At 41.6% G+C, this 25969-nt stretch overlaps 1 protein-coding gene across 1 annotated transcript; it reads right to left on the bottom strand.

The window, feature by feature from the left end:
- CARD11 (caspase recruitment domain family member 11) lies at positions 1-25969 on the bottom strand. The gene is made up of 23 exons (XM_080618890.1): positions 25762-25969; positions 25031-25168; positions 24084-24409; positions 22662-22841; positions 20538-20690; positions 20322-20447; positions 19634-19831; positions 18975-19154; positions 17913-17967; positions 16596-16705; positions 15310-15413; positions 11735-11787; positions 11284-11416; positions 10471-10672; positions 9797-9923; positions 8404-8644; positions 7869-7965; positions 6754-6849; positions 4963-5095; positions 4239-4418; positions 2972-3096; positions 2014-2129; positions 1-1456 (listed from the first exon to the last, which is right to left on the bottom strand). Exons 1-23 carry the CDS (start codon positions 25958-25960, stop codon positions 1252-1254), a joined length of 3477 nt encoding a protein of 1158 aa, XP_080475016.1. The 5' UTR covers positions 25961-25969; the 3' UTR covers positions 1-1251.

The raw sequence follows: 25969 nt of genomic DNA, 5'->3' as shown, positions 1-25969 counted from the left end.
TTATTATCTGGTCAGTTTTATTGAATCAATTTGGCAGTCTCAGTACAGTGTCTAATGCACAGAGGAAAAAATTTGAAAGACTGAAGAGATTTAAGAGTCTAAGTCCCGCTCATTATCAGTGGAACTTCAACTCTCTGAGGAGTTAAGTGCTTTTGAAAATGGAATGTGGTCTTCTCAGGCACATCCACACTTCTGAAAATATTATCCTACTTGGCCACAGCACAGTGTGATGGTCTCCTTGCTGTCAATCATGGCAGAGAGGTCAAGGACTGAGTGGCTCACAGCAATTACTGGCTTATGAAATTCTCCTTTGCTTCTTCTCAGACCGGTCCCTCCTGTTGAGAGCAGGCATGTTGGCAGGAGATGATGTTGTAGAGATATATAGATTTCAGTGGTGAAACAGAGAAACCTGTTGTCTCAAGAAGGCACTGTGGTGTTTTCCCCAAGTAAAAAGATGTTTAAAAATGAGAGATGCACAAATGAGTACAATGCAGAGACAGGAATCAACTAAAAGAAACATTAGCAGATCTGGGAAGATCTGATGTGCCACTGGGACAGTGGAGTCTATTTTCCTGTAAGTGCCAGAACTGCAAAGGAAACCTGCAAAACTGTTAAATAAAACCAGGGTTTAAAAAGGAAGGGAGAACTGTCATTTTAATTAATGCCAGGAATAATAGGTATTTTATTCTCTTCCATTAAAGTGGTTATGGAGACACACGGCTACAGAGCTGCTGTGGCCACCAGTGGTAGTGTTGCTGTTGCTACCAACCAGCCTTCATCTTCCTTGATCAGGCATGTTCAGAATCTCACTTCAGGGCATGTGTGTGGCACATCTCAATTCCATATCCTTTAGCCCAATCCCCCTGTTTTATTTTATTCCTCTTAGATTCCACTTATCTGATCTCATCAGAAGTTTTCAATGAGCCAAATGAGATCCATAGTTTTAACATAATAAATTACCCCAAGCTCTCTCTCAAGATTTTTGTCCTTCTCACATGTTCCTTAAGAAATGCTGGTGAGTCAGAAGCTGTGGTTTGACCCACATCCTAGATCCCCAGCGTCAAAGACATCAGCTATTCCGCACAGCTCCAGTTCTATTCCGTAGATGTATTCCACCAGCAGGAAGTCCCCAGCCAGCAGGCATGAAACAGGAGTGAGCACTAGGCACCTAAACAGAGAATTCTGTGAGCAACTGCTCCACCTGGATATGTCCTTTTGTCACCAATAAGCTCCTATTTGACTTATTGGCTTTTATAGCTGATCTTCATCTATCCAAATGGTTTTGCGCTGCTCTTCTCCGATCCTGTCTTTTATTGTTCGGATGAGATCTTCAATACTGCTCCATGCATCGGCCTCTACAGAGGCATAAAGACATGGCAGAGCTTCCAGTTCTTTCTCCTTAAGACGGCACATACGTAAAAACTCGTCTTCAATCTCTGGCTTTGGCAATAGTTTCCTGTATCAAATGAACGGATCAAAAATAAATGTCTTAACATTTTAAGTTAATCCTGTAGTCCCAGCTGTCCCATCAAGAATTTATTTCCTATTGACTATACAAGCAATAAAAGCAGTGGAAAATACAGTTACTCCAGGTCTATCATCCCCTTACCTCCACTCTGACCCCAAGGAGAAATATTTGCTATGGGGAAACAATTTATAAGGAGTGAATGTAGGGAGAGTGCAAGCGTTTATGACCTTTCCTCTTCCAGATAGCATTACCTTGAGAAATGCTGTGGGAGTGCTGAGCATGGAGAAAATCACATATTCTTCAGTCTTATCCTCCCACAGTGCTCATTGCTATCAGTGGCACTGAAAGAGTGCATGATTTGGGGAATTCCTACTTTCTCAGGTTGTAAGATTTCAGGGAGGAGTCAAGGGACAAAATAGTGCACACAAAAGCACCAGATGAAAAGAGAAGAGGTTCTTTACTTCTCTCAGTAAGAACATTATTGGACTCAAGAATTAAGCACTGAAAAAGAGAATATCAAATATGCAAAAGGTTTGATATGTTACCTGAACCTCTTGATGTTTTTCTCTGAGACTCTGATAAAAAGAACAATAGGATATATCTTGGCTTTGATTAAATCCTTTGTGCAGCTTATGCCAGCTTCCAGGAGACAATGCTTGTTCTAAAAACAAAGTCATAACACACAGTCACAAAGGAACATTCATTGCTGTGGAATCTCGAGATAAAGGTATCCATACCTTATGGGGTCAGCTGAAAAGCTCTTCATTTACCACTGTACTGATTTAAAACCTTTTAATCAAATATACATTTAAAGTCCAAAGTCCTCCTATGGGTTTAAAACTAGTCAGTCAAATAACAGCTGAGCTTAATAGCTTTCTGAAAAGGTTTAAAATAGAAATGGATTGATCTAGAGATGAAGAGTATGATCAAATACCAGTTTTGCATAGATACACAAACACACATACTTGCCCTTTATTCAAAGAGAACATCTACTGCAACTAGTTGTGAGAGAAAAAAAATCATTAAATTCTCCTTTTTCCATGCTGTGCATCAAAAGCACTCTACTTCATATAAGATCTCTGCCTTTGACATTGTTATCTTTGTACTGTACAGCCTTGTGTATGTATCTCAGGCTATACTTTCTTTTGTCCAGGCACTTGTATCTCTTATTCTTTCACATATTCATGTATACTTATGATATGAGAAGGAAATGAATAAGGGATGAAGCAAAGAAAATGAAAGGATATTTTGCTGCGTCAATGTGGGTCATCACAGAGAATGAGCGAGAATATAAAAGTATGTGGCTGAGGATGAAAAGAAAAGGAAAAGCAGGAGCACAAATAAAAGCCATTTGAGGGGGCATAAATACAAATCTGAGATTGAAGGTGGGCAAGAGAGAGAACATGCAGAGTGAATTGGTCAGTCCCTTATTCAAGAAGAAAACATACATTGCAGAGAGTGTCACAGACAGCCTACCGAGGGGATACAGAGTACTATAAGCACCTTGGCAGTGACAGCCTCAATATTGGCAGGTACAATACATTCATACGTGTTTGGATTCTTTTCTCTGCTGAAGATGATAGTCTCCGTTCTTTGCTTCCTTAAAAACTCTTCCTTTGTTACAATATCTGGAAAGAAATGAGAACAAAATCAAGATAACAACACAGAACACCTAGAAAACTATCCCATGGTGTTTCACACGGGATGTAAGGATGGTTCAGGGAAAGAGCAGCAATGAATTGTCTTAGCAGCTGCCTCATTTCTTCCATTGAATTCAATTAAAGCCTAATCTGATCACAGCTGAGCATCCCAGCTATATCCTGCACCAGCGAGTCCTTGGGCAATTACTGCAACACTATGAAGGCATTAAATTAAAACAGTAAATACAATTCCCATGCCTAATGTTATATAGGAACATTTCAGGGCTGGATGATGCTGAGAAGTGCTAAAAAAAGAAGGTCTCTTCGGTATAGGCTCCAAACCCAAGGATTCAGTGTTCCAACATTTGTGTTTAAAGTTACAAAAAAATTTGGCTTAGGTTGCAGTGTGTGGTACTGGCCCCCTTGTGAATTGCAGCTCTACATCAAAGCTTTTGTTTTATGTTGCGAGACAGGGGATATTTATTATAATACTTAGCTTTTTAGTTTGTCTGGGTAACTGCAAGACTGCAATACTACGCGGTTGGTATTCAGTATTAGTGTAAAAACAAAACGTCAGCTATGTTTAATGCTGCGTTGTATACAATCCTGCCCTACAGCAATCACTGGACTGCATATTGCTTTAATGGTAAATACTTAGCATGGAAGAAAATCAATTTTCTTGAGTAGATCAGATGCACAATCTTCACAGCCTTGAATGAGACAGAATTGTAAAGTAGCTCTAGGGAAGATATTCCTCATAATGGGAAATACTAGAAACAAATTAATCAAAATTTCACAACGCCTAGATATGCACTATGCAAACTGTATGCAAACAGAAAGAGCACTCACAGCATTTCAGTCTCTGAGGGGCATCCTAGCAACCACACAGCATACACATGGATAATATTCACAGACAGAATCTCGTAACCATGTGCACTGGCTGTCTCAGAAACATTCAAATATCTCAGATATTCTCAAACAGTAGAATTTACAGCTTCACATCACCCTGATGTGACTTGAAGTCCCTCAAGCAGCTATCACATGTGCGTGCCCCTACGTGTGTGCGCATACATATGTTCTTATTTCCAACACTGAGGGTTAACAGTCGTGGTCCTCTTTTATCCCATTACCTGGCTTGCATATGTTGAATTCCAGGGCCCCTCCGGAGTTGAGAAGCTTCTGCACCAAGGTCTTAGCAAGCATGGTGGGGGTGAAAAGTACAGGGCGCCTGCGCTCACAGTGGATTGGTCTCACCAAGCTATAAGGGATCAGGCTGAGCCTCTTATTGATTTCATTTTTGGAATCCAAATCTGAGTAAAGAGCAAGACATTTATCCTCTGGTTTCCTCTCCATCAGTATTTTAAGAAAAAGAAGGAGAAATACATGAACCAGAAATTACATGCTTAGTCATACATGCATAGTCCTTTCTCTTTTGCTAGGGTTGTCTTGACTGTATATACAGTAGTATGATGTCCAACCTAATGCTAAATAATTCAAATACCTTTTGCTTTCAAGAGATTATTTCACAGTTTAACTTGCTTAGAGAATCTTTCTGCTTATTAAGTTGACTTATTTGAGTTAAATGCTTTTGGAGAAAGAGCAAGAAAGCACCTAAGAAGAACTGCCAACCAAACAGGGAGTTTCAGTGTTCTAAACTTCCTCATGAAGGCTTAATGCTCCAATCACTTACAGTAAAATCAGTTTGGGTCACAAATGCTGTTGAATCTTTGCACAGAGTGGGCCACAGATGCCAATAACAGGAAAGATCTATGATATTTTTCATAGCCATGCTGTTGCGCCAGCCTTTTTATCAGTGCTATGTGTGTAAAAGCTATTACTATTTTATATCCATACCTTCCAGTTTCTCAGGCAACACCTTCTTTGCTTCAGATGAGGTCCGTGCCAGACCAGAGGGCCAGCCAGTGACGATACGGACTCGCTCATTGCTATTCATACGCTTGTATTTGTTTTCAGACCTACTGACAAACTGAAAAGGTGAACAAAGAGATTTGAACCTCATTTCTTACATTATTTGTTCTCCCATGTATTCATCAGCCCACACTTTTTATCTATGAGGTCTGAATTATCTACGTCTATTGAAGCCAAGACTCCCATGGAACTGTTGACTGAATTCTAAGGCTCTTTAAATATCATAGATCTGATTCAGAGCCTTTGTTAATCCCCTTTGGGATTTCTTATTTTGTTCTCTGTTCTTAAGCAGCATGTTTTTTAACTCACAGAACTCCCTGCTACAAGCCCTGATGTATCCACAGCAGAGTAACATACTCACTCTGAGTATTTGCACAGATCTATCACAGGTTATACCCAAAACTCTGCCTCTTCTTTGCTGTACCAGAGACCTAAAGCCTCCCCAATGGCACATATTCACACTCAGAAATAGGGTGCATGCTTTCATTTCTCATCCACGTTTCTCATCCATATTTGGATATATCTATCCAAATAGAAATTCCTCCTCCTATATTGGCTAACTTTCACAACCATCTTCCTTCACAAGACTTTTATCTTTCACCCACAGGCTCTGTAATGCTCAGAGTCACTGACCTACAATTAAAGGACTATTTTCTGATGGAACCTTATCTCACAGAGCCTTGAGGATTTGGTCTAGCTCAATGTATTTTTCCTTGTGGTTCAAGCAGAACACATTTCTGCTTCTGATGGCAGACATGTTTGATTCATCCAGCTAAATCAGTAATGGAAGGCATGCAGTTGAACATCCAACATCACAAGAGCAGTTAGAAGACACAATCCAGTAATCTTTTTCATATATTAAATCTCTTTTTGATAGGAATAAATCCTGATATAACTGCTATAGCTGACGTGGGGTTTCTGAGGAAATCAGGATAGCCTGAGAATATCTGGACATGAGAACCTGAGCATGAGAAACATCTGAACATGAGAAATCTGAACAAAAAACTGAACATGAGCCAGCAGCGTGTGCTTGCAGCCCACAAACCGACTGTATACTGGGCTGTATCAAAAGAAGCATGACCAGCAGGTCAAAGGAGGTGATCCTGCCCCCTCTACTCTGCTCTCGTGAGACCCCACTTGGAGCACTGTGTGCAATTTTGGTGTCCTCAACATAAGAAGGACATGGAGCTGTTGGAACAAGTCCAGAGAAACCAAAAGGATGATCAGGAGCTGGAGCACCTCCCATATGAAGACAGGCTGAGAAAGTTGGGGGCTGTTCAGCCTGGAGAAGAGAAGCTGTGTGGAGATCTCATAGCAGCCTTCCAGTATCTGAAGGGGGCTTATAAGGATGCTGGAGAGGGACTCTTTATCAAGGGCTGTACTAATAGGACAAAGGGTGATGAGTTCAAACTTAAACAAGGGGAGTTCAGGTTAGATATAAGGAAGAAATTCTTTACTGTGAGAGTGGTAAGGCACTGGAATGGGTTGCCCAAAGACGTGGTAAATGCTCCATCCCTGGCAGTGTTCAAGGCCAGGTTGAACAGAGCCTTGGACAACATGGTCTAGGGTGAGGCATCCCTGCCAATGCAGAGGGGTTGGAACTGGATGATCTTAAGGCCCTTTCCAACCCAAACCATTCTATAATTCTTTGATTCTATGATCTGCTGTGCAAATCCACTATTTCAGACATTGCATTGAGGATTTGACCTTTATTACCTGTAATATTTGGCCCAGAAGAAAGCTTGCTCTGGAGAGGCGAGGGCTGGTTTTCGGATCGCTCTGTGGTGCAGGCTCCTCTGGCTGCAATGTATTCTAGTGAAAAATAACAGGAATTTTTCTTTCCCTCTCTCTTTATTTTTTTTTTAAATTTAATCTCATTCAAGAAACAGAACATTTAATATTCCCAATAAAAGGATAGTGATAAATTGATATCTATCTGAAATGCGATGTTCTAAGTGAACTGTAGATATAGCATGGCCTACACTGAGTAACACCACTTCTGTTACTGCTCTTCCACATTCCTTTCTTCACAGGAGACTGCTCTCCACAGCTGAAGAAAGAGGTTATTTCTGCACCAAGAAATAGCATGCAAAGCTTCTGCTTTAACTAGCATCTCTGCCAGTGATCTCTATCCCTTTGATCCATGGGGACTAGAGTACAGAGGGAACACATGACACTTAACCTTGATTGAAATCAAATACACGCACTGGCTACAGTGTCTGCAAATGTTTGTCTCCCAAGCTCTGAAAGTAACTTATGGTAACTAATACCCCAGGAAGTCAGTTTTTAATTATGTAAGGAAGGAATTCTTGGGTCTAAAGAAAGAAAACTCAATTTACTTTCACTGAGGAAACAGCAGGGCTGTTGTGTGGGAAGGCCTGATAATCCCACTTCTCTCCATAGCATGTAGGTTGGAAGAGACAGGTCTATCTAATATGGGACAATGATAGCTCTGTGGATTAGATACTTGCTCACTGTAGGAAAGAAATTATTCTGATTATTGACTTCAAGGATACAGCTTCTTCCTTATGTGAATATGAAGATGCATTAGAGGCTTACAGGCAGAGAAGAATGAGAAGGATTAACTATAACACAGAATAGATATTAAACTTTGAAAGCATATTCCCTCATAGCTGGAAGGGTTAACAGTGTGCCAGCACTAGGTGCTTTGCCATGGATAATATTGTTTAAAGCAAATATAAGTTGCCCATTGGCTAACACAATCAAAACCTACATAGAGTGGAAACAGGACTTTGTGTAAAATTAACATAATGAACAACAAGTAGCAGTGGAGTATCAGATGTTAAAAGACCTTGTTTGTAGCTACTTACCCGGAGTGCCCAAAGGGTATTATGTGAGCTTTCTGTTTCATCTCTGCTCCCTCTGTGCATCAACCGCTGCAGCTTCACCAAAAGAAGTTGCTGGGCTCTGAAAGAGAGGATGGAATCACATGGATCAAGATATCTTTAAAACCATTCAGAAGAAAGCTGGATTGCAATGGGTCTGTGCCTACAGAAAAGATTAAATAGAAACAGCAGTGAGGACTGACTGAACCACACAGTAACACAGGAGCAAAATAATGAGCAGGACTGCAGTACGGTTAAGGATTAAAGACTCTCCATGGCATATTTTCCTATGATACTTTTTGAGAAACCCACATTATTCTTTCAGGTAACATCTTTGAGAAACCCACATTATTCTTTCAGGTAACATCTGGAGTCTCCTGTCTAAAGCTTTATAGCTCATATTACAGTCTAACATCACCAGGCCTTATCTCAAAAAATTAAGACATATACCTATTTCCTTACAGCAGTTATTAATACAGAACCACTGCTCTCAGCCACTGTCACTCTGCACTACACTGACCTGCTGTAGCTGGGAATGGTCCCCATCTCCAGGTCTCTGTCGGTGAATAGATCAACTCTGGCACACAGCCACTCACACCTCCCCTGGTACATGGTGTCAAGAATATGAACAATCTCATCACATTTCACTGACAAGGAACAGCAGTCCAGCTGGCTGGAGATGTTCAGGTTCAAGCGGATATGAAATGAGTCCCCCGATGTGATCAGCCCTTCTTCCAGCTCCGACAGCAGTTTCCTGTAACCTGCAGCAGCGAAGGAAGGGGTGAAGCATCATTACTACTGGTCAAACCTCAGTACTGCTGCACTTCTGGGCGTCCTCTGGGAGAAACACACAGCACAAACTTCTGTGGGTTCCCTGAGAGAGGGTTTATACTTCCAGAGTGCTTATTACACTAGTAATAATTACTTATTACACACAAGTTTATGGACCTGCACCTTAAAGACACTAATGGGGCACTGACTCAGAAACAGCTCATGCTGCTGGTATCAGAATCTGTGATAATTTTCTCATTATATTTCTCATTATAATGACATTATAATTACTTTTAGGTAACTCCATTTTCAGTCCTTTACACGACCTATGAACAGAGAACTTCTCATCAAAGATGCAGACACAGCTGTAGCTCCATCCTGTAAGTACAGCTTGAGCTCTGCCACCAAGTTTAACGACAAGCTATTCCCTATATTATTATTAACTGTAATTGGCACTGTCATAATCAATAACATGCTATATGTGCAGTTGACTGATGCTCAAAAATGCAATAGTGTTTCCCAGCTTTGAAACCATCAAAGAAAATCAAAGACATCACTTCCTGTGTGATCTATGGAGCTGAAATTCTCTAACCAGCATTAAAATAATAATAAAAAGCAAACCCTGCAAATTTATATACACCAGTAAAAAATGGATCCAGGAATGTAATTTTTGATCCATAACCTGAAATTATCATTACAGGCCATGAACACTAAAATCAAATTCTATTCAGCACACATGAACTCCAGCTGCTAAAGATAAAGGCACAAAGGTAATAAACAGGGCAACTCCACCAGGTAAATGCTAAATTGACTTCAGTGGGATAAAGATCATTCAGCTCGCCACACTGTGTTACAGAAAAATGTATATAAAAATAAGCTTGAGTGTGTTTTATGAGTCAGGTCATTATTGGCCCACCACGGAAATTTTTGAGTCCTGTAGTGACAAGCATATGGGCTTTTTTTGTTCTCAGTCACAAAGCTAAAAGCTGGAGCAGCTACACAGAGTAGCTATAATTAACACCAGTGGGCATGCTTTAGATTTGTACCAATACAAAGGACATTCTGGTTCTGTCAGTCTCATCCAGACAAGTTAGTATAATAGACCTGGGATTATTGGAGATGAGAAATACTTTTGGTCTTACCTTCATGATTTGATTTATACTGGAGTGTTACTGGACCACTGCACCTCTGAATTGTCCAGTGAACTTCTTCCTTTGTGCAAGTATCCAAGGGAACACTCTGATTTTCCCCTTTAATGCAGCCCTCCAACTAGATATGAAAGAAATATTACTCTCCAGTGCAGGTTCAATCTCTGAGTCAATTATACCATCTTTTTTTAAGCGTCATAATCTCTTTCTGATACTTCACTATCAGGATAGAGATTTGACAATCCCAGGCTGCCCAGTAATAAACTGTGCAGAAATATAAGATGTAGGGGGTTTTCCCCCTTGGAGGCATTTTAATAGGAAAATGGTTTGGAAACATTGGCAATGGAGAGAAAACTAAACAAAGAGCAACTTAGCAGAAGCACCTGCTTATGTGTTTTCCAAGGGGCTGTACTATACAATACAGCATTAAAGAATGCATCTGTTGCTCTAATCTCTTCCATGCAGAGCTACTGTAAATTGCAAAAGTGTATGTACAGATGACTGTAAATACTATTATCCCATGTGTTCTCAGTCAATAGGAGATTTTCTTCTGCATGAGTCATATGCTTTGTTGTTAATATGAGATGAAAGAAGAAACAAAGTATGGTATGAGTGCGTATGTGTGTATGTTGACAGACATCTAATAGTGCTGATTACTTTATGCTCACCAGTAGGATTTGGTGTCCCTCCCGAAGGCCTGCTTTCTCTGCGAGTGATCCTGTCTTAACAGAGCTAATAAAGCTCCCTTTATCATTGCCCCCAACCAGAGTGATTTCCGAATTGAGGTTGTCTCCATTCAGTGTTACACGCTGGACAGTATGGCAGGAATTTCTAATGCGACCAACTGATGTAACAGAGGGGCGAAAAGGTCTGTGTTCATGAGAGGAAGTTACAGTCAGTTATCTCAGGTTTAGCTACCACTCCAGAGTTAAATGTATATATGATAAATGAGAAGCATTAATAAATTTTTCGTGTTATCAAGCACTAGGATCTAAGGACTCTAAAAGAAATCTCTCTCATTACTGTGTAAGTTCTAGAGAAGAGCATCTGGACAGCTTCAAGTACTCTGACATGACTGGGTAACTCAGGTGTATAACAGTACCCAGCAAGCCGTGGCAGCAAGATGACAAGAGCACAAGGATAATTTTAAGTGTCTTGAACATTTTGTCTGGCTTGAAGACTTTGAAAGTCCAGGATGACCTTCACTGTTTTACACGATATGAAAGAGCTCCAAAATAAAGTTACAGTGCTGCTAATATAAAGAAGTTGACTGCTTCCAACATACGAACAGAACTTACACTGCTGCCAATATAAAGACTGCTTAGTACAGTATCATTAGATTTTAGTATCAAATAACCTGTGACATCATATTCCTGCCATTATATCTTCAGTCAGTAATAGATATGGAGGATCTCTATCTACCATAACAGCTTTTCCCCATACGCCTTGCCTAAGGTAGGTAAAACTGGCATTTCAAATACCTTTCCAGAGAGAACTTTCTAAATATGGAGTTGACATGCTCAAGCTCATAGGCATCCACGCCTTCTGACTGATGAGAAGAGGAGGAAGAGTGCACCGAAGGAGCTCCATGTGATTGCCTGTCATGACTGTCGTCTAAAAAGAGTAACAAGAATGAAAATTAATCTCAGAGTGACAACAATGGAAAAAGGGGAAAATGAATGCTTGATTGATCCCAGCCAAGGCTGTAGGAGGAAATTTCTTCTCCCACTTCGTTCTTCAGGAATAAACACTTTTTTATTCTTACCACCAGCTGATCCTTTGTTTTCTTTTTACAATTCTATGACTTGATTTTTGTCTCAGACTATGTGTCCCACCTTACTTAGACCAGAAGTTAATTATCTGACAGTATCTGTAGGTGGTGAGCTAATCACATAGATCCCTCAGTCAAACTTTATACATCATCTTGCTTACCATCCAGCTCCAATGCATCATATCCAAAGCTGTCATTGTCCTCTTCAACCAGGCTGGAATTGAAAAGAAAGCATGAAATACGAGATCTCAGAGAAGAGATTCAGAGCAGCCCTGCGGAGAAGGACTTGGGGGTGTTGATTGATGAGAAACTGAACATGAGCCGGCTTCAGTGTGTGCTCACAGCCCAGAAAGCCAACCGTATCCTGGACTGCATCAAAAGGAGCGTGACCAGAAGGTCGAAGGAGGTGATCCTGCCCCTCTACTCTGCTCTTGTGAGACCTCACTTGGAGTATTGTGTGCAGTTCTGGTGTCCTCAACATAAAAAAGGACATGGAACTGTTTGAACAAGTCCAGAGGAGGCCATGAGGATGATCAGGGGACTGGAGCACCTCCCATATGAAGACAGGCTGAGAAAGTTGGGGCTGTTCAGCCTGGAGAAGAGAAGGCTGCGTGGAGACCTCATAGCAGCCTTCCAGTATCTGAAGGGGGCTTATATAAGGATGCTGGGGAGGGACTCTTCGTTAGGGACTGTAGTGACAGGACAAGGGGTAATGGGTTCAAACTTAAACAGGGGAAGTTTAGATTAGATATAAGGAGGAAGTTCTTTACTGTAAGGGTGGTGAGGCACTGGAATGGGTTGCCCAGGGAAGCTGTGAATGCTCCATCCCTGGTGGTGTTGAAGGCCAGGTTGGACAGAGCCTTGGGTGACATGGTTTAGTGTGAGGTGTCCCTGCCCATGGCAGGGGGGTTGGAACTGGATGATGTTAAGGTCCTTTCCAGCCCTAACTATTCTATGACTCTATGATTCTGTTCTACAATGGAAGAGAGAAAGCTGTTCACTTTCCAGCTTCAAGAGATTTCATGAAGTTCTAAAGGAGAAACTTCTACTGTGATAAAAAAGAATGTTGGAGGTGTTGCATCAGAAAATGGTGCAGCTGCAAAAAACAAGCAACCTACCTATTTGTGAGCCCAGGGAAGATGCAGGAAGACACAGTATGTGTCGCCAACATGGAAAACATGTGAAGCAGCAAGAAGGTCCAGAAGGAAGAATTGCTAACAGCAGCAAGGCAATGAAGATTTTGCTGAAGGCAAAAAGAAGCTGCTGACTGATGGGCTCATACGTGTGACTTATACCACACCTGCTTCAGCACTGAGATGAATAGTTGCAATGTGTCTGCTGTGTATCTACTGCAGCATGGTTTTTTCTCCATGAGAGATCAAAAATGTCAGAAGCTTACTGATGGACAGAGGGAATGTAGGGCAAGTGTCTGACGTGCAGTAGTAAAGGAGTAATTTACCTGCTTGATTTCAAGTACTTGAAGCATTTTATAACAGCTTAATGGCACCTCGCATGATTACTCAGATACCTACAGTAACAGAATGGCAAGCTTTTATACAGAAACTCTTATGCCACAGCTTTGGTCCCAGTCCACCTCCCACTGACACCACCTTTCCTGTTAAGGGTAACTGGACTGGTTGACCTTAAAAACAAACAGTTAAAATCCACCAATATTTTGCTCTTAAGGGGGTATTGGGGATGTCCAGCCAAGTGAGTGAGCTGTTTGCCTCACTAGGACTTCATTAAAGCACATCCTTTGGTTGCAAAGCTGTTTAAATAACAGCTTGTTTTTCCTCTTCAGAATGATTTGTAGGTCTACTTTGGAGCTGATATTTCTCATAGTTGGCTTCAGGTGAAGGGTGAATTTCTGCAGCCAGTCTGGGGAGAATCAGCTATTTTTATACCATGCATAAGCAGGGAGATAATATACCTTTCCCTACATTACATTATGATCTCAGTCTCACTTTTTCGACACAAATTAAGATCAGATGGACTGTGAAACCTGCACTATGACATGTAAATAGCAATTATTTTGGCTTATCTTCACAAACAAGTTAAAAAGCCTCAGCAGGTTAATATAAAGTTATAAACTACAGTGAACTTCAGGGCATACTCTTGAAATACTTGACTTTAGTGATTATTAGCTCCGCAAAGTAAGGCCACATTCAGACCCTGCTCTTGGATAGCTCCTTCTTTCATATGCCAGTGGCAAAGAGTATAATATGAGGAAAATATTCAGTCTTCCAATGTCGCAACATACAGAACAGGACATAGCCAAAGCCGTAGTGAAATAAGCCCACAAGATGAATAGTATCCATGCAATCTTTACTGCTGTCTGTTATACACTGCAGATATATCAGTGTTTAGGCATGCCAAAGGCTTTTCAAGTTAAGCACATGCAATATCCATTAATAAAACAACCCTTTTTCTCCAACTTGAATTAACACAACACACTTAAAAAAGGGGCTTGGAGGACAACAGAGAAAAAGCTAAGGCAGATGAGAATAAACTCCCTCGGCAGGGTAGAAAATGATGTGGGAGAACTAGCTGAGGAAGCCCTCAGTGGAAAGGTGTCTTGCAAAGCTTTACACAGAGAAAGAGAGGCAAAAGTGGCAGTCTGCCAGAGGTGAATTTGTTTTGAAAAGCATTAGAAATCTAAATCAAGTTCTAATAAAGATTAGATCAAAAAAAAATTGATCTAATAAAGACCTAAACCCTCCACATGTACTGCTTTCTTCTAAATTGGTTTGCCTGGGCTTTGTTCTTTTCTCCTTCTGCTTGAGACCTTTAGGGAATGTATTTGTATCTTCTGATATTTCCGATACAAACCCTGATGCTACTGACACCAAAAGAGTGTGTCCAAGTATTGCATTGCTCTAAACCTTTCAGGAAAGGGGGTCAGTGCCATGTAGAGAACTGTGAGGCAGGCAAGGTCTCTCCTTCCTGCCAAAAATTTCCCATTTGCCTGTTGATCTGATTTCCCTCACAGGGGAAGTCCACAGGGCCATGGCACAACCAGAAGTGGAAGCTGCAGCAGGAGGTGAAGGAGAGGGCAATGCATTTCTCTCTCCTCATTGCTATGCTAAGATACAGAGCCCTGGGCCTGACAAAACCCACCTCCCTCCTCCACTTCTCCCCACTCATTCCATACAGACATTCAAGCAGCTCTGCTCTATTTTGGCAGCTTACAGAGTAGAAGGAGGGGCTCTGAGTGAAGGAGAAAGGACAGGGACACAGACATAGGTAGCATGGGGCTGAGAAGCAAAAAGTGAAGCTGTATCAGTCTACACAGTAGAGCACATTCTTCAATAGCATTTGTGACTGTCATTTCAGTACTGTTAAAAAACTCAGTGTAGCAGTGGTATCACTGTGTCATTCACCCCAGATGAACCATCAGAACTCCTGAGTGTTTTGGACAAAATGAGGGATGAAGGACTTCATCCTTGAGAAATCTACTGAGTTAGTCCTGCTGCCTTCTAGGTCCTAGCAGCCTTCTAGCTAGAGACAGACACAAGGACATGCCCCGTCTCTGGCAGTGTTCAAGAACAGGTTGACAGAGCCTTGGGCAACCTGATCTACTGAAAGGTGTCCCTGCCTGTGGCAGGGGGTTGGAACTGGATAATCTTCAAGGTCCTTTCCAACCAAACCATTCTATGATTCTATGTTCTACAGCTCTTTTTAACCTCCTCCTTGTGACAACAGGTTCCAGGTGTATTTCACCAGCACGGCCACCTACCTGCAGTGAGGAGTGTCCTCTTTGACACGTCGGACTATTGAATCATTTCCCGGAGGCTCAGGAGTGGTAGACATGATACTGTCATTGCGATTCCTCAGGGTTTGCTTTAAAAAGAGAAAGCAACAGAAAGCTTATGTGTCTTAAAAATGCTATAATTTCTAACCTATAGCAGCATTAGCCTGCTAGCTTGCCAGTGGTACTCTGCATGGTGAAGCACACACAACAGTAAGAAAAACTGATTCTAGATGCACTGAATGGTACATACAAGAGCATTCCTATTCATATATTCCAGTATTTTAGCAATATGTACAGTATTTTCTTCTATGACCACATGGCTGGCTGATTTATCAAGTAATTTTCATTCTACCCTTGAGCTGTGGTCTGTGTTGCATAGCTGACATATAGGAGGAAGCAGATGAGAAGTTAAATGTATGTATACTTATAGCATACTTATATATATAAATAGTAGGAATGAGGAAGAAAGATATAGATCTCCATACATTAAATTATTAATCTAGTACACTGGAAACTAAACTTCCTGAAAACTAGAGGAAAGGTAGAATAAGTCATCTAAACATCCAACAGATATTCCAGAGAATATTCCTAACCAAGCTAATCTTATTACAAGTTGCAGGGAGTTTTTTCCTGGCTATTCTTGGGTATAATTTTAATTTCCTGGGGCAGCATTTTTCATGGTCCTCTAGAAAGATGTTTTGTTCTTTGTTATTAACACTCTGCAAGAGCATTCTTTCTGTCTGCTTGTCCTGCTGTGTCAGTGCTCACATACGTATAATGGAATAACTACCTTGGGAGATTATGGGGATACAGCAAGCAGGGAAGAAATGATTTGGCTATAGTATGCAGAAATTTCCAGCTGTGATGTGCACCCCTTTTCTCACTCACTGTTACTTACAGACAGGAAAAGCATTAGAGAACTGAAAAAAAAAACCCCACCCTGAAATGTTTCTTAAATTTCAAAGCAGCTTTTAAAGAAAATCTCTTCCTTCTAACAGTAAATGTGAAATGCCATGAGGAGACAGCGAGAGGGCATAAATACCTTTGAAATATCTTTAAATAAACATAAACCAATTGTGGGATTTGGGAAAAGGCTAATAACATGGTTTGAACAAAATGCTGGTAAAAGGATTAAGGGAGCCTCTGACAAGGGCCTTGAATGTGATCACAGCTGGGATGCTAGTGAAGTGCTAATACTGAGCTGTGAAAGCACCGAACCACATGAAGAGACGTGGTCATAGACAGGCAAGGGGCATCTGAAGGCTCCTTACAATCTTGCTGACTTCACAGCTGCTGATGGAGTTACTGATGGAAACAGAGGAACTCGTGTCCGTGCGGCCATTGCTGGCATCAGCCCCATCTTCATCCTGAGCTCTGACTGCTGTGCTCACCAATAGAGAGAAATACAGATAAAATCATCTCAGGTCAATTTCAATACAGACTTTCACAGATTTGCAACAACACTTGGGTTCTTTCTGTTTCACCTTATCTTGTTTCCCCCTCCTTTTACTACTGGACAGAGGCTCCAGCAAGCACGCTGTGCTCTGCAGCTGTGGCTGCCTTTACTTCCCTATCAGCTTCCCAACAAAGAACAGAAATACACCCCACTCTGCATAGCCTCTCGCTTTTTCTTTCAACTCCATGCTGAATGGTTTTATTAGATCTACGAATACTATTTGACAAACTAAAGAAGGACTTTTTAATGTATAACTTCATCATCTGAATCTGGCAGTCTGCAATAAGGTTCACTCACTGAATTATGCTTTTTTTTTTTACAGCAAAAGAATTACAACACGGACTGAGAAGCTTGAGATCCCTCAGCAGCCCCAGGTAACACTGTGTGAATATCTTTGTGGCCTCCTGCCCTTCCTCTGCACCTCTAATTTATACTAATGTTGCACATTACCCGATACCAAACGTACTGTTTAGCATGCAATATCTTGCAGCAGTTTCCCATCGTATTCTGTACACCAGCGAGCAAGCTGCTGCACATAACAAATAAAGGAAGTGCTGCCTCAGATGGTGTTTGGTTTGAGAGCAGTGTTACATAAATAAGAGGAATTGGGAGTAGCACAAACACGAGTATACAGCAACAGATCTGGTAACTTGGCAGCTGGCTGATGGGTGGCTCACCCACTTCCCCTAACCTCTGCAATGCTTTACATTTCAAAGTCATTCCCTTTTGCCAAAGGACAAAGGAATTATTAGATGATCACTAGATGAGGGTCTTTTGAGCTTGAAGGATTTTCTCAACAGCAAAAAGACAATAAAATAATGACTTTCAGTACAGAGGAATAAAGTTTTTGTAAACTAAAAGGAAAATTGAGTAAACAGAAAATTTAGGTAGTCTATGGGATGTAACGTTGTGCGTCTGTGGAGGTATCTTTGGATGCAGAGGACATCCAGGTAGAACACTTGACTACTTTAAATAACAACATTGTTAACTATGACAGAAACTGTCTATTTCACTGACTTGGACTTAGTTAAGAAGTTCCCTGGTTGGCATGTTTGTTAACACAACTTAATAAGATTAAGTGAATGAGACAAAGCAACAGAAAAGGAATAAGGACATGGGTGCTCTTTCTGACCTTGAAACTCAGCTGTTTTGTTCATGCTGACAGGGGATTTAGCTCTTGGATTTATCTAAAAGAAAGAGGATAAAAATAAGCATAAATGCAGAATATTTACCACAGATATTTTCACTCCCATTTTTAACTGTTCTGCTGCAAAATATTTCCCATCCTTTACACAGGACCCAAAATTTAGAAGACAATTTGGTATCTAGATGCCGCTGCAGTGAACAAGAGTTAGTTACCGAACTACCTTTAAAAGCCTGGCCCAAATACACTGCAATATCCAGATTCTACTGGGGGAACAAAGAGACAAAAGGTGAAGTGGGTGCCTTGGGACTGGTTTCAGGCAGCTATTAACACAACAGGCATCCTTTTGGAGTGTGTAATGTGAAAACTGCAGCTCTACTGCCATAAGTAATAGTGACAGCCAGAGCTCAGGAAAGTTACGAAGGGCAGGGAGGATTCAAATGCAGAGGAAAGAGAACCTCAATCCCCCAAATATTAGACTGTGTATTTTTTTTACAGTTCATGAATATAGAATCAGATAATAGCTGTATGAATGCAGCTGGTCGGGGAAACGGTGGACCTAACTCATCCTAAGTTAGCAATCTTAAGTGAGAGGAAATTGCTATAATTCAATTCTAAATTAGGCAGATAATTTTGCTCTAGATTGTGTCCATTTCTATTAGTTCTTCCAGCTGATGCAAGCTTCCCACCAATGCTTCCTTATCTACCTTTAGATACTTGGGTGATGGACGTCAGGCATTATGTCATTTTTTCTTCCTCTACTGTTAAAGAATCAATTTATTGACAACGCTCCAGGAATGCAAATGAGCAGCAGGAGCAAGGAGAATGCACAAAATGGGGAGAAAGGGCAGAAAATGGTCTATGAAGCCTGATTGTATCTGCTCCTCAAGATGCAAATCACCACAAGGCAAAACCTGACAGCTCACTGTCATATACAGATCTATTCTTGTCTTTGTAACACACTTTCAGAGGCATGACGGCAACATGTATTATGTCTCTTACTTCTAACAGTCCCTGCACTATATCATTACACCTTATATTAAGACACACCTGGATTCCCTTTAGATTCAGTCTTCTCTTGAGTCGAGCTTGATCAGGCAAGAAAAATTTGTTGTCTTCTGGAGACTCTTCAGAAGTGGAGGAGTCATCTGCTTCCTGACCATTGGCTTTTGGGCTAGGAGCCCCAAAGGTCTGGGAGATAATAGTGATGGGTAGATTCCGTGGTAAACTCTGAAGATAAGAAGGAAACACTTTACTTTTGAGACCATGTTTTGGTACAACTCCTCATGACCTTCCTTTTAGAGTAATCTGATTGAACTTCCTCTGACTCCAGTGCATTAGGAGCTGATGTTCCAGACCCAAATCAGTAACCTAAATTGCCATTTGTGGGGATTTCTGTTCACTGGGGCACATTCCTCAAAAGTATCTGTAGTTTCTACCCCAGTGTAGAAATTGTCTTTATGCATTTCTTTCCCTCCCACTTATAATCAAGTTATGGAATTCCAGACTGATAAGCTATATACATGACACAAACAACTTGAACCCCATTGTATTGAATAACTCACACCACTGACATTTAGTAGAAGGGGGTTATTTTGTTCAAGTAACTCATGGAGGGAATTAAAGAAGTCCCCTCTCCCTTCCCCACCAGAATGCTTTGAAAAGCAAGTCTTGAATAAAGAACTCATGTCTGTCTGCCTCATCCCTACCTGGTCGAGAAAGTTATTGTCCTTGGAGAGCCGTCGAAGCTTGCACTCCAGGTTAACAATGCAAGCTTCTTTCCGAACCACCTCGATTTGGAGTTCATCATTTCTCTCCTCCAGCTCTCGAATCTGCTTCCTATATTTATCTTTTTCAATCAGACAATGTGAATACTGTGTTTGAGCCTCATCACGCGAGCGGAATGCCTGAAGGGGAGAGAAGAAACCTCTTATGCACCTTAGCATCACATACCTTCTCCTGTTGATTTTGTTCGCAAGGTGTTTGGAACAGGGACTTGAGAACTGGTAACCCTTCACCACTCAACACAGCAGTCAGGACCAGGAGTGCCACAGTAGTACCATTAAAAATCACAATGATGAGGGTGGTTCATTTCCAACTCCCTCTTGGGTGGTGGCAAAATGCTCCAGAGTGCAAACCAGATGACTTGACACTATAATATAAAGCCTGCAGTAGCTGTTGTTAAGATCTTGGCCCTGCTTCCCAAATGCTACACAGTGGAAACAACTCAGTATTATCCTATGGTTAATTACTGTAATGCAAATTCCAACAAGTAGCAATTTCTTGCAACTGCTGATTTTTAATGGTATTTTGGGTCCAATAACCCACAATTGTCCAAAGTGACACATGAGGTACAGGCTTTTGCTACTAATTTTACCCACTTTAACTGTTAGATACCTGGTCTCGCTCCTTTTCCACCTCTTCTAGCTGTATCATCACAGTGTTCATTCGGTGCTTGTACATCTCACAGTCTTTTCCTAGTGTTGAACACTTTAGCTCCAAATCTTCTTTCTCTTCAAGATACTAGAAATGACACACTGTTAACTTTCATTGCTCTCAGAGGTCTTTTGGGCACTAGCCTGAGATATTCCATCATTCTATCCTATTTCTCACCTTGTCTCTCAAGTCTTCCACATGACGAATCTCTTCTTGGAGATTAAAGATCTTGTTGACCAACTCATGACGATCTTCTAGTGCCTCCTTACGGTCGTGTTCCAGAATATCCAGAATGGCCTTGTCTGAATCTGGCAGACTCCGCTTGTCAGCCTGAAGAAAGATGTTTTTAAGAGGCAGACCAGGCAAAGAGAAAACAGGATCGCAGGGAGAAGAGTAACAAAGACAGTAACAAGCAAGAAGAATAGAAAATGCACCTGGTATGGCAATTGGAAAGAAGGAGAAGAGGTGGACATTTGTTCATGTTTTACAATGGTGTCAGAAAAGATGAATAAATGTGGTCTTGCTGTCAGAATAGTCTGATGAAGGAACTGTTTTATTGTACTGGCTATAATTTGATCCATTTTGGATGCAGTGGCAATTCTTCACTCCAAGCCCTGCATTCAAAACTCTTCTCTATTAATCAGCTCTCACTGAGCACAAAAATCACCCATTGCCAAAGAGCAGGGCCTAAGAAAACATTCAGGGGGATTTTGAGAGCATGCATAGGCTTTGCAGGGCTGTGCCCAGAGAATATTAAGCTGCCTGGAGTAGCTTGTACCACTGCTTCATTTTCTGCAGTGTCCTGCAATATGTTTTCTTTCAGATTTAGTATTAACAAGATTACCAGAGCAGGTTGCAACAAAGAAATTGCCTTCCAAAATTAACCATCAATGGAAGATGGAGAAGGCATAAAATGTGCAAGTAATACGCATATTTGTTTTTAAAATACTGACAGTAAGTTGGGGATTTCAGTGACATTTTGGTTACACAGTATTCCTAAGTACGCCCAAGTATTCCTCAAGCAAACTGCCTTTGCTGATTTGTTTTCACTTAGGAGAATTACATAGAATCATAGAATAGTTTGGGTTGGACGGGACCTTCGAAGGTCACCCAGTCCAAACCCCCTGCAATGAGCAGGGACATCTTCAACTGTAACTTCAACTTCAGTCCTGGTTTTAGCTATTTCATGATTATTTATCTATTTCTTTAGGTGCTATAAGACCATTTCAATTAATATAAGAGATTCTATGTGGACCAGAACTCCCAGAACCTTCTATACTATGCTCTTTTTCAATCTTTGAATTGGATTTGTGTTAGAAATAGGAATTGTTAGGCACTGCTTGAGGCTACAGCCATTTCTGAAATGCATTGTATTGATAATTTCTAAGTGTTACTTTAAAATGCCACAAAACTTTTCCACCAAAGTGCTGAGCACTCTTCCATATCTCCCAATATTTGGCTAAGCTCTTCACCGAGTAACACGGTGCTAAATTTGCTGCATATGATCCTTTTTCCCTGTCTGCCCTAAAAAAGGTTAGTTAAGATCCCTGTGCAGGTTACAGCAGTGTTGTACAAGGCATTCCAATAACTAGTGACCACCCAAGTACAGAAACCTTTATTACCCTCTACTTCATTAAGACATTTTAGCACAGATATGACAATAACCGAAAGCAGGGTGTACAGAGCCACTGTCAGGCTATTTAACACGGTGACAGAGCAGTACAAAGAACCACAACAGGCCTAAAACAGGGAGTTGAATGCTCGGCAATTGAAGAGCTGCACCTCGAAAGGGCTGATCTCTCATGTACAGCTTGATTTATGAGATGACAACTCTATTTTTTCAGTAGAACTCCTCATGTATGTACAAGGAGTACTATGGACAGCTGGGAGCTATAGAAGAACCTGCTGTTATCCAAATTTTGCACTTCTGTTTATTGCAGCTCTGCAGGTAGAGGTTTCACCGAATGCTCCCTAGTGCTGTAACAAGAGTATGTGTTGAGCTTGAGGTGAGACCATGCCACTTTCTCTTGTAATAGTCACCACTTTCCCTGTTGTATAGTCAAATCCCTGTCCCTTAGATGGGAGCTGTCACCACCTGCTTCTTTGTCTCCTCCAGACACTAACTCCTGAAGGGTAGCCAGCAGGGCAGGAGAGCAGATGCAGGGTACATGAGATAGTATAGAAGGAAAGTGTGGAGGTGCCTGCAGGCAAGGAGTGGTTGAAGCCTGCTGAATCACTGGGTAAACAGGAAGGGTACGCTGATGTGGCTGGAATTTTAAACATAGCAATCTGCTTTTATACCTGAATGATGGACTGTAGCTCTTGGATTTTAGTCTTCATCATCTCATTTTCCCGCTCCAGCTCCAAAACCTGCTCCTTTTTGGGTCGGTTTTCAATATCATTTTTCAGCTTCAAAGACTGGTTCCTCTCCAGCTTGCATTCCTCTTCCACCTTGTTCAAACGATGCTTCAGCTGGTCAATCTAGAGCAGCCAGAGAGCAGTGAAAAGAGGAAAGAAATCATTCCTAGCTCTGATATTTACTGCTCTGAAAACACCTCGCTTCCAGGTGAAAACATACTTACAGGTGGAAGAAACAGCTTATGTGAATGCTGATAGGGAGCAGCAGATAATTGGTGTATGTGCGTGGTGTTGAATGCCCACAACTGAACTGCTGAACTCAAGCAGAAGCCTGTTATTATAGCTAGCTACAACCGGTATGGGCTGGTTGTGAATTTTTATAGCATCTGGACTAAAAAAGAGTGGCACATCATAAATCCTCCAACAAATAGAGATATGAAACAGATTAACACTTGGGAGGCTGACCACACACTGTGCTTTTGCGTCTAAACTATTTGGATTGGGAAAAACAGGGGCTTTGAGTTCTGGATAGGAAAGAGGGGTTCCCAGAAAGAAAAAGTAACTTCAGACAGAAGGGGACCTGGGAAGAAGGTGTTGATGATTATGAGTGGAGGAAAGATTTGAAAGTGGGGGATTATCCTGGAGATCAGACATGCACAGGATAAAGGCCAGGGGTGCCCAGGGACCTTGGCCTGTAGTGTCTGTGGGTGCTGACAGTGAGCAGCTGCACAGCATGAACTGACATGACTTTCAACCCAACCATCCCACTCCAGCAGCCATATCCCAATGGGAAGAGATGTTGAGCCCAAGAGAAGGCAGCACCAAACTGGGAGAGTGAGCAAAGGACTGTGATGAAGTGTGGCAAAATGACTGATATCATTGATACAAAAATAAACCCCAGTGTCCAGATCTACTGTGGGCAGTTGTTTACTCCATCTCATCGGCAACACACACACACAAGCATGAATTTTATGGCACTTGAAGCATTGCTCTGTATTTCTTAACTGGCCTTAACCTGTTCCAATGCTCTATGTGACCCTTTCTGAATAAACCACCAGTAGCTGCAGTGCAAACCTGGGTAACTGCCTCAAGACATTATTGAGCCTGAAAAGCTAAAATTATGTTTTTAACATTTTGGTTTTACTTATGTTTTGTTAACCTATTCCAAGTATGTAAATTATCTGCCATTAATACACATCACTGCAGCTGGCATTTCTGTGCAGCAATACCTCTAATTATCTGGTTAAGCAAAGCACATGAGAGCTCTACACCTTGCTGCTGTCAGAGAAGGTTTTATTTTGCTGGCTGCCACCAGCATCCTCCACTGCTGCTCCTGATTAAAGCAGCTCAGAGCACTTCTCTCACCTCTAACTGGAGGTCTCGGCTCCTTATCACAGCCATGCTCTTCTCGTCACTCAGCTGGGCATATCTCATGGCCAGATTGTAGTTCTCATCTTTCACCTTGACCAGCTCATCGTTGTAGTTGTTCCTCTCCTCCTTCATCTTGTTGTATCTCTCCTGGAAGGTCAGCAGCTCTATCTTGTTCAGTTTGAGCTGCTTTCGCTCATCCTCCAACTGGCGAGACTTGGCCAACAGTTCACAGCGCTGCACATCTTTTGTCTTCACTTGCTGCTGAAGCTTAATGATCTCATTCATTAGGAAGTGGGTAAGGCCTTCATGTCCCTCCTCCACTGAAAATGTTTGAACAGCTTTTCAGTGTCTAATAAAGTAACTTTAAGTAGGATTAGCAGAACTGAGTAAGAAACAAATGTCCCAGCATATGTACAGAGGTGCCGAATATACACAAATACACATTTGTGTATCTAACTGGCACCAGCACAAGTATTACACAGTACACTATTACCAGAATTACAGTATACACACATACAGCTTGTCTGGATAGAATATGAACCCTTTGCATTTGTCTTGTTTCAGCTGAGCTAACAGGCCTTTGGAAATAGCATAAACTTCGACAGACAAATCTGTACCAGTACCATTAATCTGGATGCTTCAAATTTGCTGCACATCTGTAGGTCACCAGTGTAATTCAGTCCGCTGTTCCAATGTTCTCTTGAGATTTCTTGTGATGCCTAGCATTCAGTTTGAAGATCTTCAACTTCATTCAGACAACTGAGATGTTCCTTTCCTTATACCTTACCTGTGGCTAGCACATTTTGTATTGAAGGGGACTGAAAAACTGCAAAATGCTACTGTAAAATTAGCTTTTATTTCCATTTCTTGCCTGAAGAATTAAACCCAGTCTCTAAGACATTCCTTATTCAATAGGGTCCTTTGGGATTGATTCTACTCACCAACAATAGTGGAAAATCTCCGTGTAGGTTCTTTCCCTGTCACCAGTTTGTAGAGTTCAGGATAATAAAACTCCAGGCTCTCCAGGAAAACTACATAGCCCCTTTGGCCCTTGGTGTGGAGAATGTCGAGCAGTCGGCCTAAGTAGAGACAGCAGAGAGGTGACCTAGCAGCATGAGGAGCAGCATAAGCAAGTACAGTACCCCTGATGTCAGATCTGCTTAAGGTTCATCTCTGCCACAGCAACGTGCTGTGAAAACTCTGCCTGATTAATTGAGTTCATCTGAACTCATAAAGCAATGCCACGTATTCTTTATGCTTGTGCTGATTGCTGATGCCCACACTGAACGAGTGTGGGCAATTTGGTCTCTCAGTGCAACCTTTCCCAGGCAGTGCTGGAATGCTGGGACAGCAGACCCTCCAGTGACAAATCATGAAGCATGGCAAGACAGCTGAAAACCCACTCTTGGAACTGCTGCTGCCTGTGCTGACACATTTGCCAAGGCTTTGATGGGAATATGAACCCCGTGAGCTCCAGTCTGCACAGCACTGCAAAGAGTCATTGTTATCAAAATAGCAGCAGCAGATCCCGCCTCTTTACATTAAATCTCCTGTAAATGAGACACAAGTTTTCCATTTGATAATCTGCAATTGGATACAGGCTCCCTCTGGATTTAGGAAAAGAATATGGTTCAGATCAGGATGCAGATGTAGCCATTCTCAAAACAATTACCTGCTCGGTTAATTTTGGAGGGCAGCATAAGTGAGTTAAGCACCTCATCCTCATCTTGCTCATCGATGACTTTGCACTGCCGTAAGTAGGGGGTCAGCTTGGCTGGATTGATGTAGCGGCTCAGCATGTGCCGGTTGCATTCTACGTTCTCCCACAAAGCTTCCTCCTCATCTTTCAGTGTCTCCAGGCAGTCATCCATCTCTGGCTC

Source organism: Psittacula echo (assembly GCF_963264785.1).
Source record: "Psittacula echo genome assembly, chromosome: 5".
Taxonomy (NCBI): Eukaryota; Metazoa; Chordata; class Aves; order Psittaciformes; family Psittacidae; genus Psittacula; species Psittacula echo.
The sequence above is the reverse complement of the archived record's forward strand: the minus strand, read 5'-3'. Positions and strand labels throughout refer to the sequence as shown.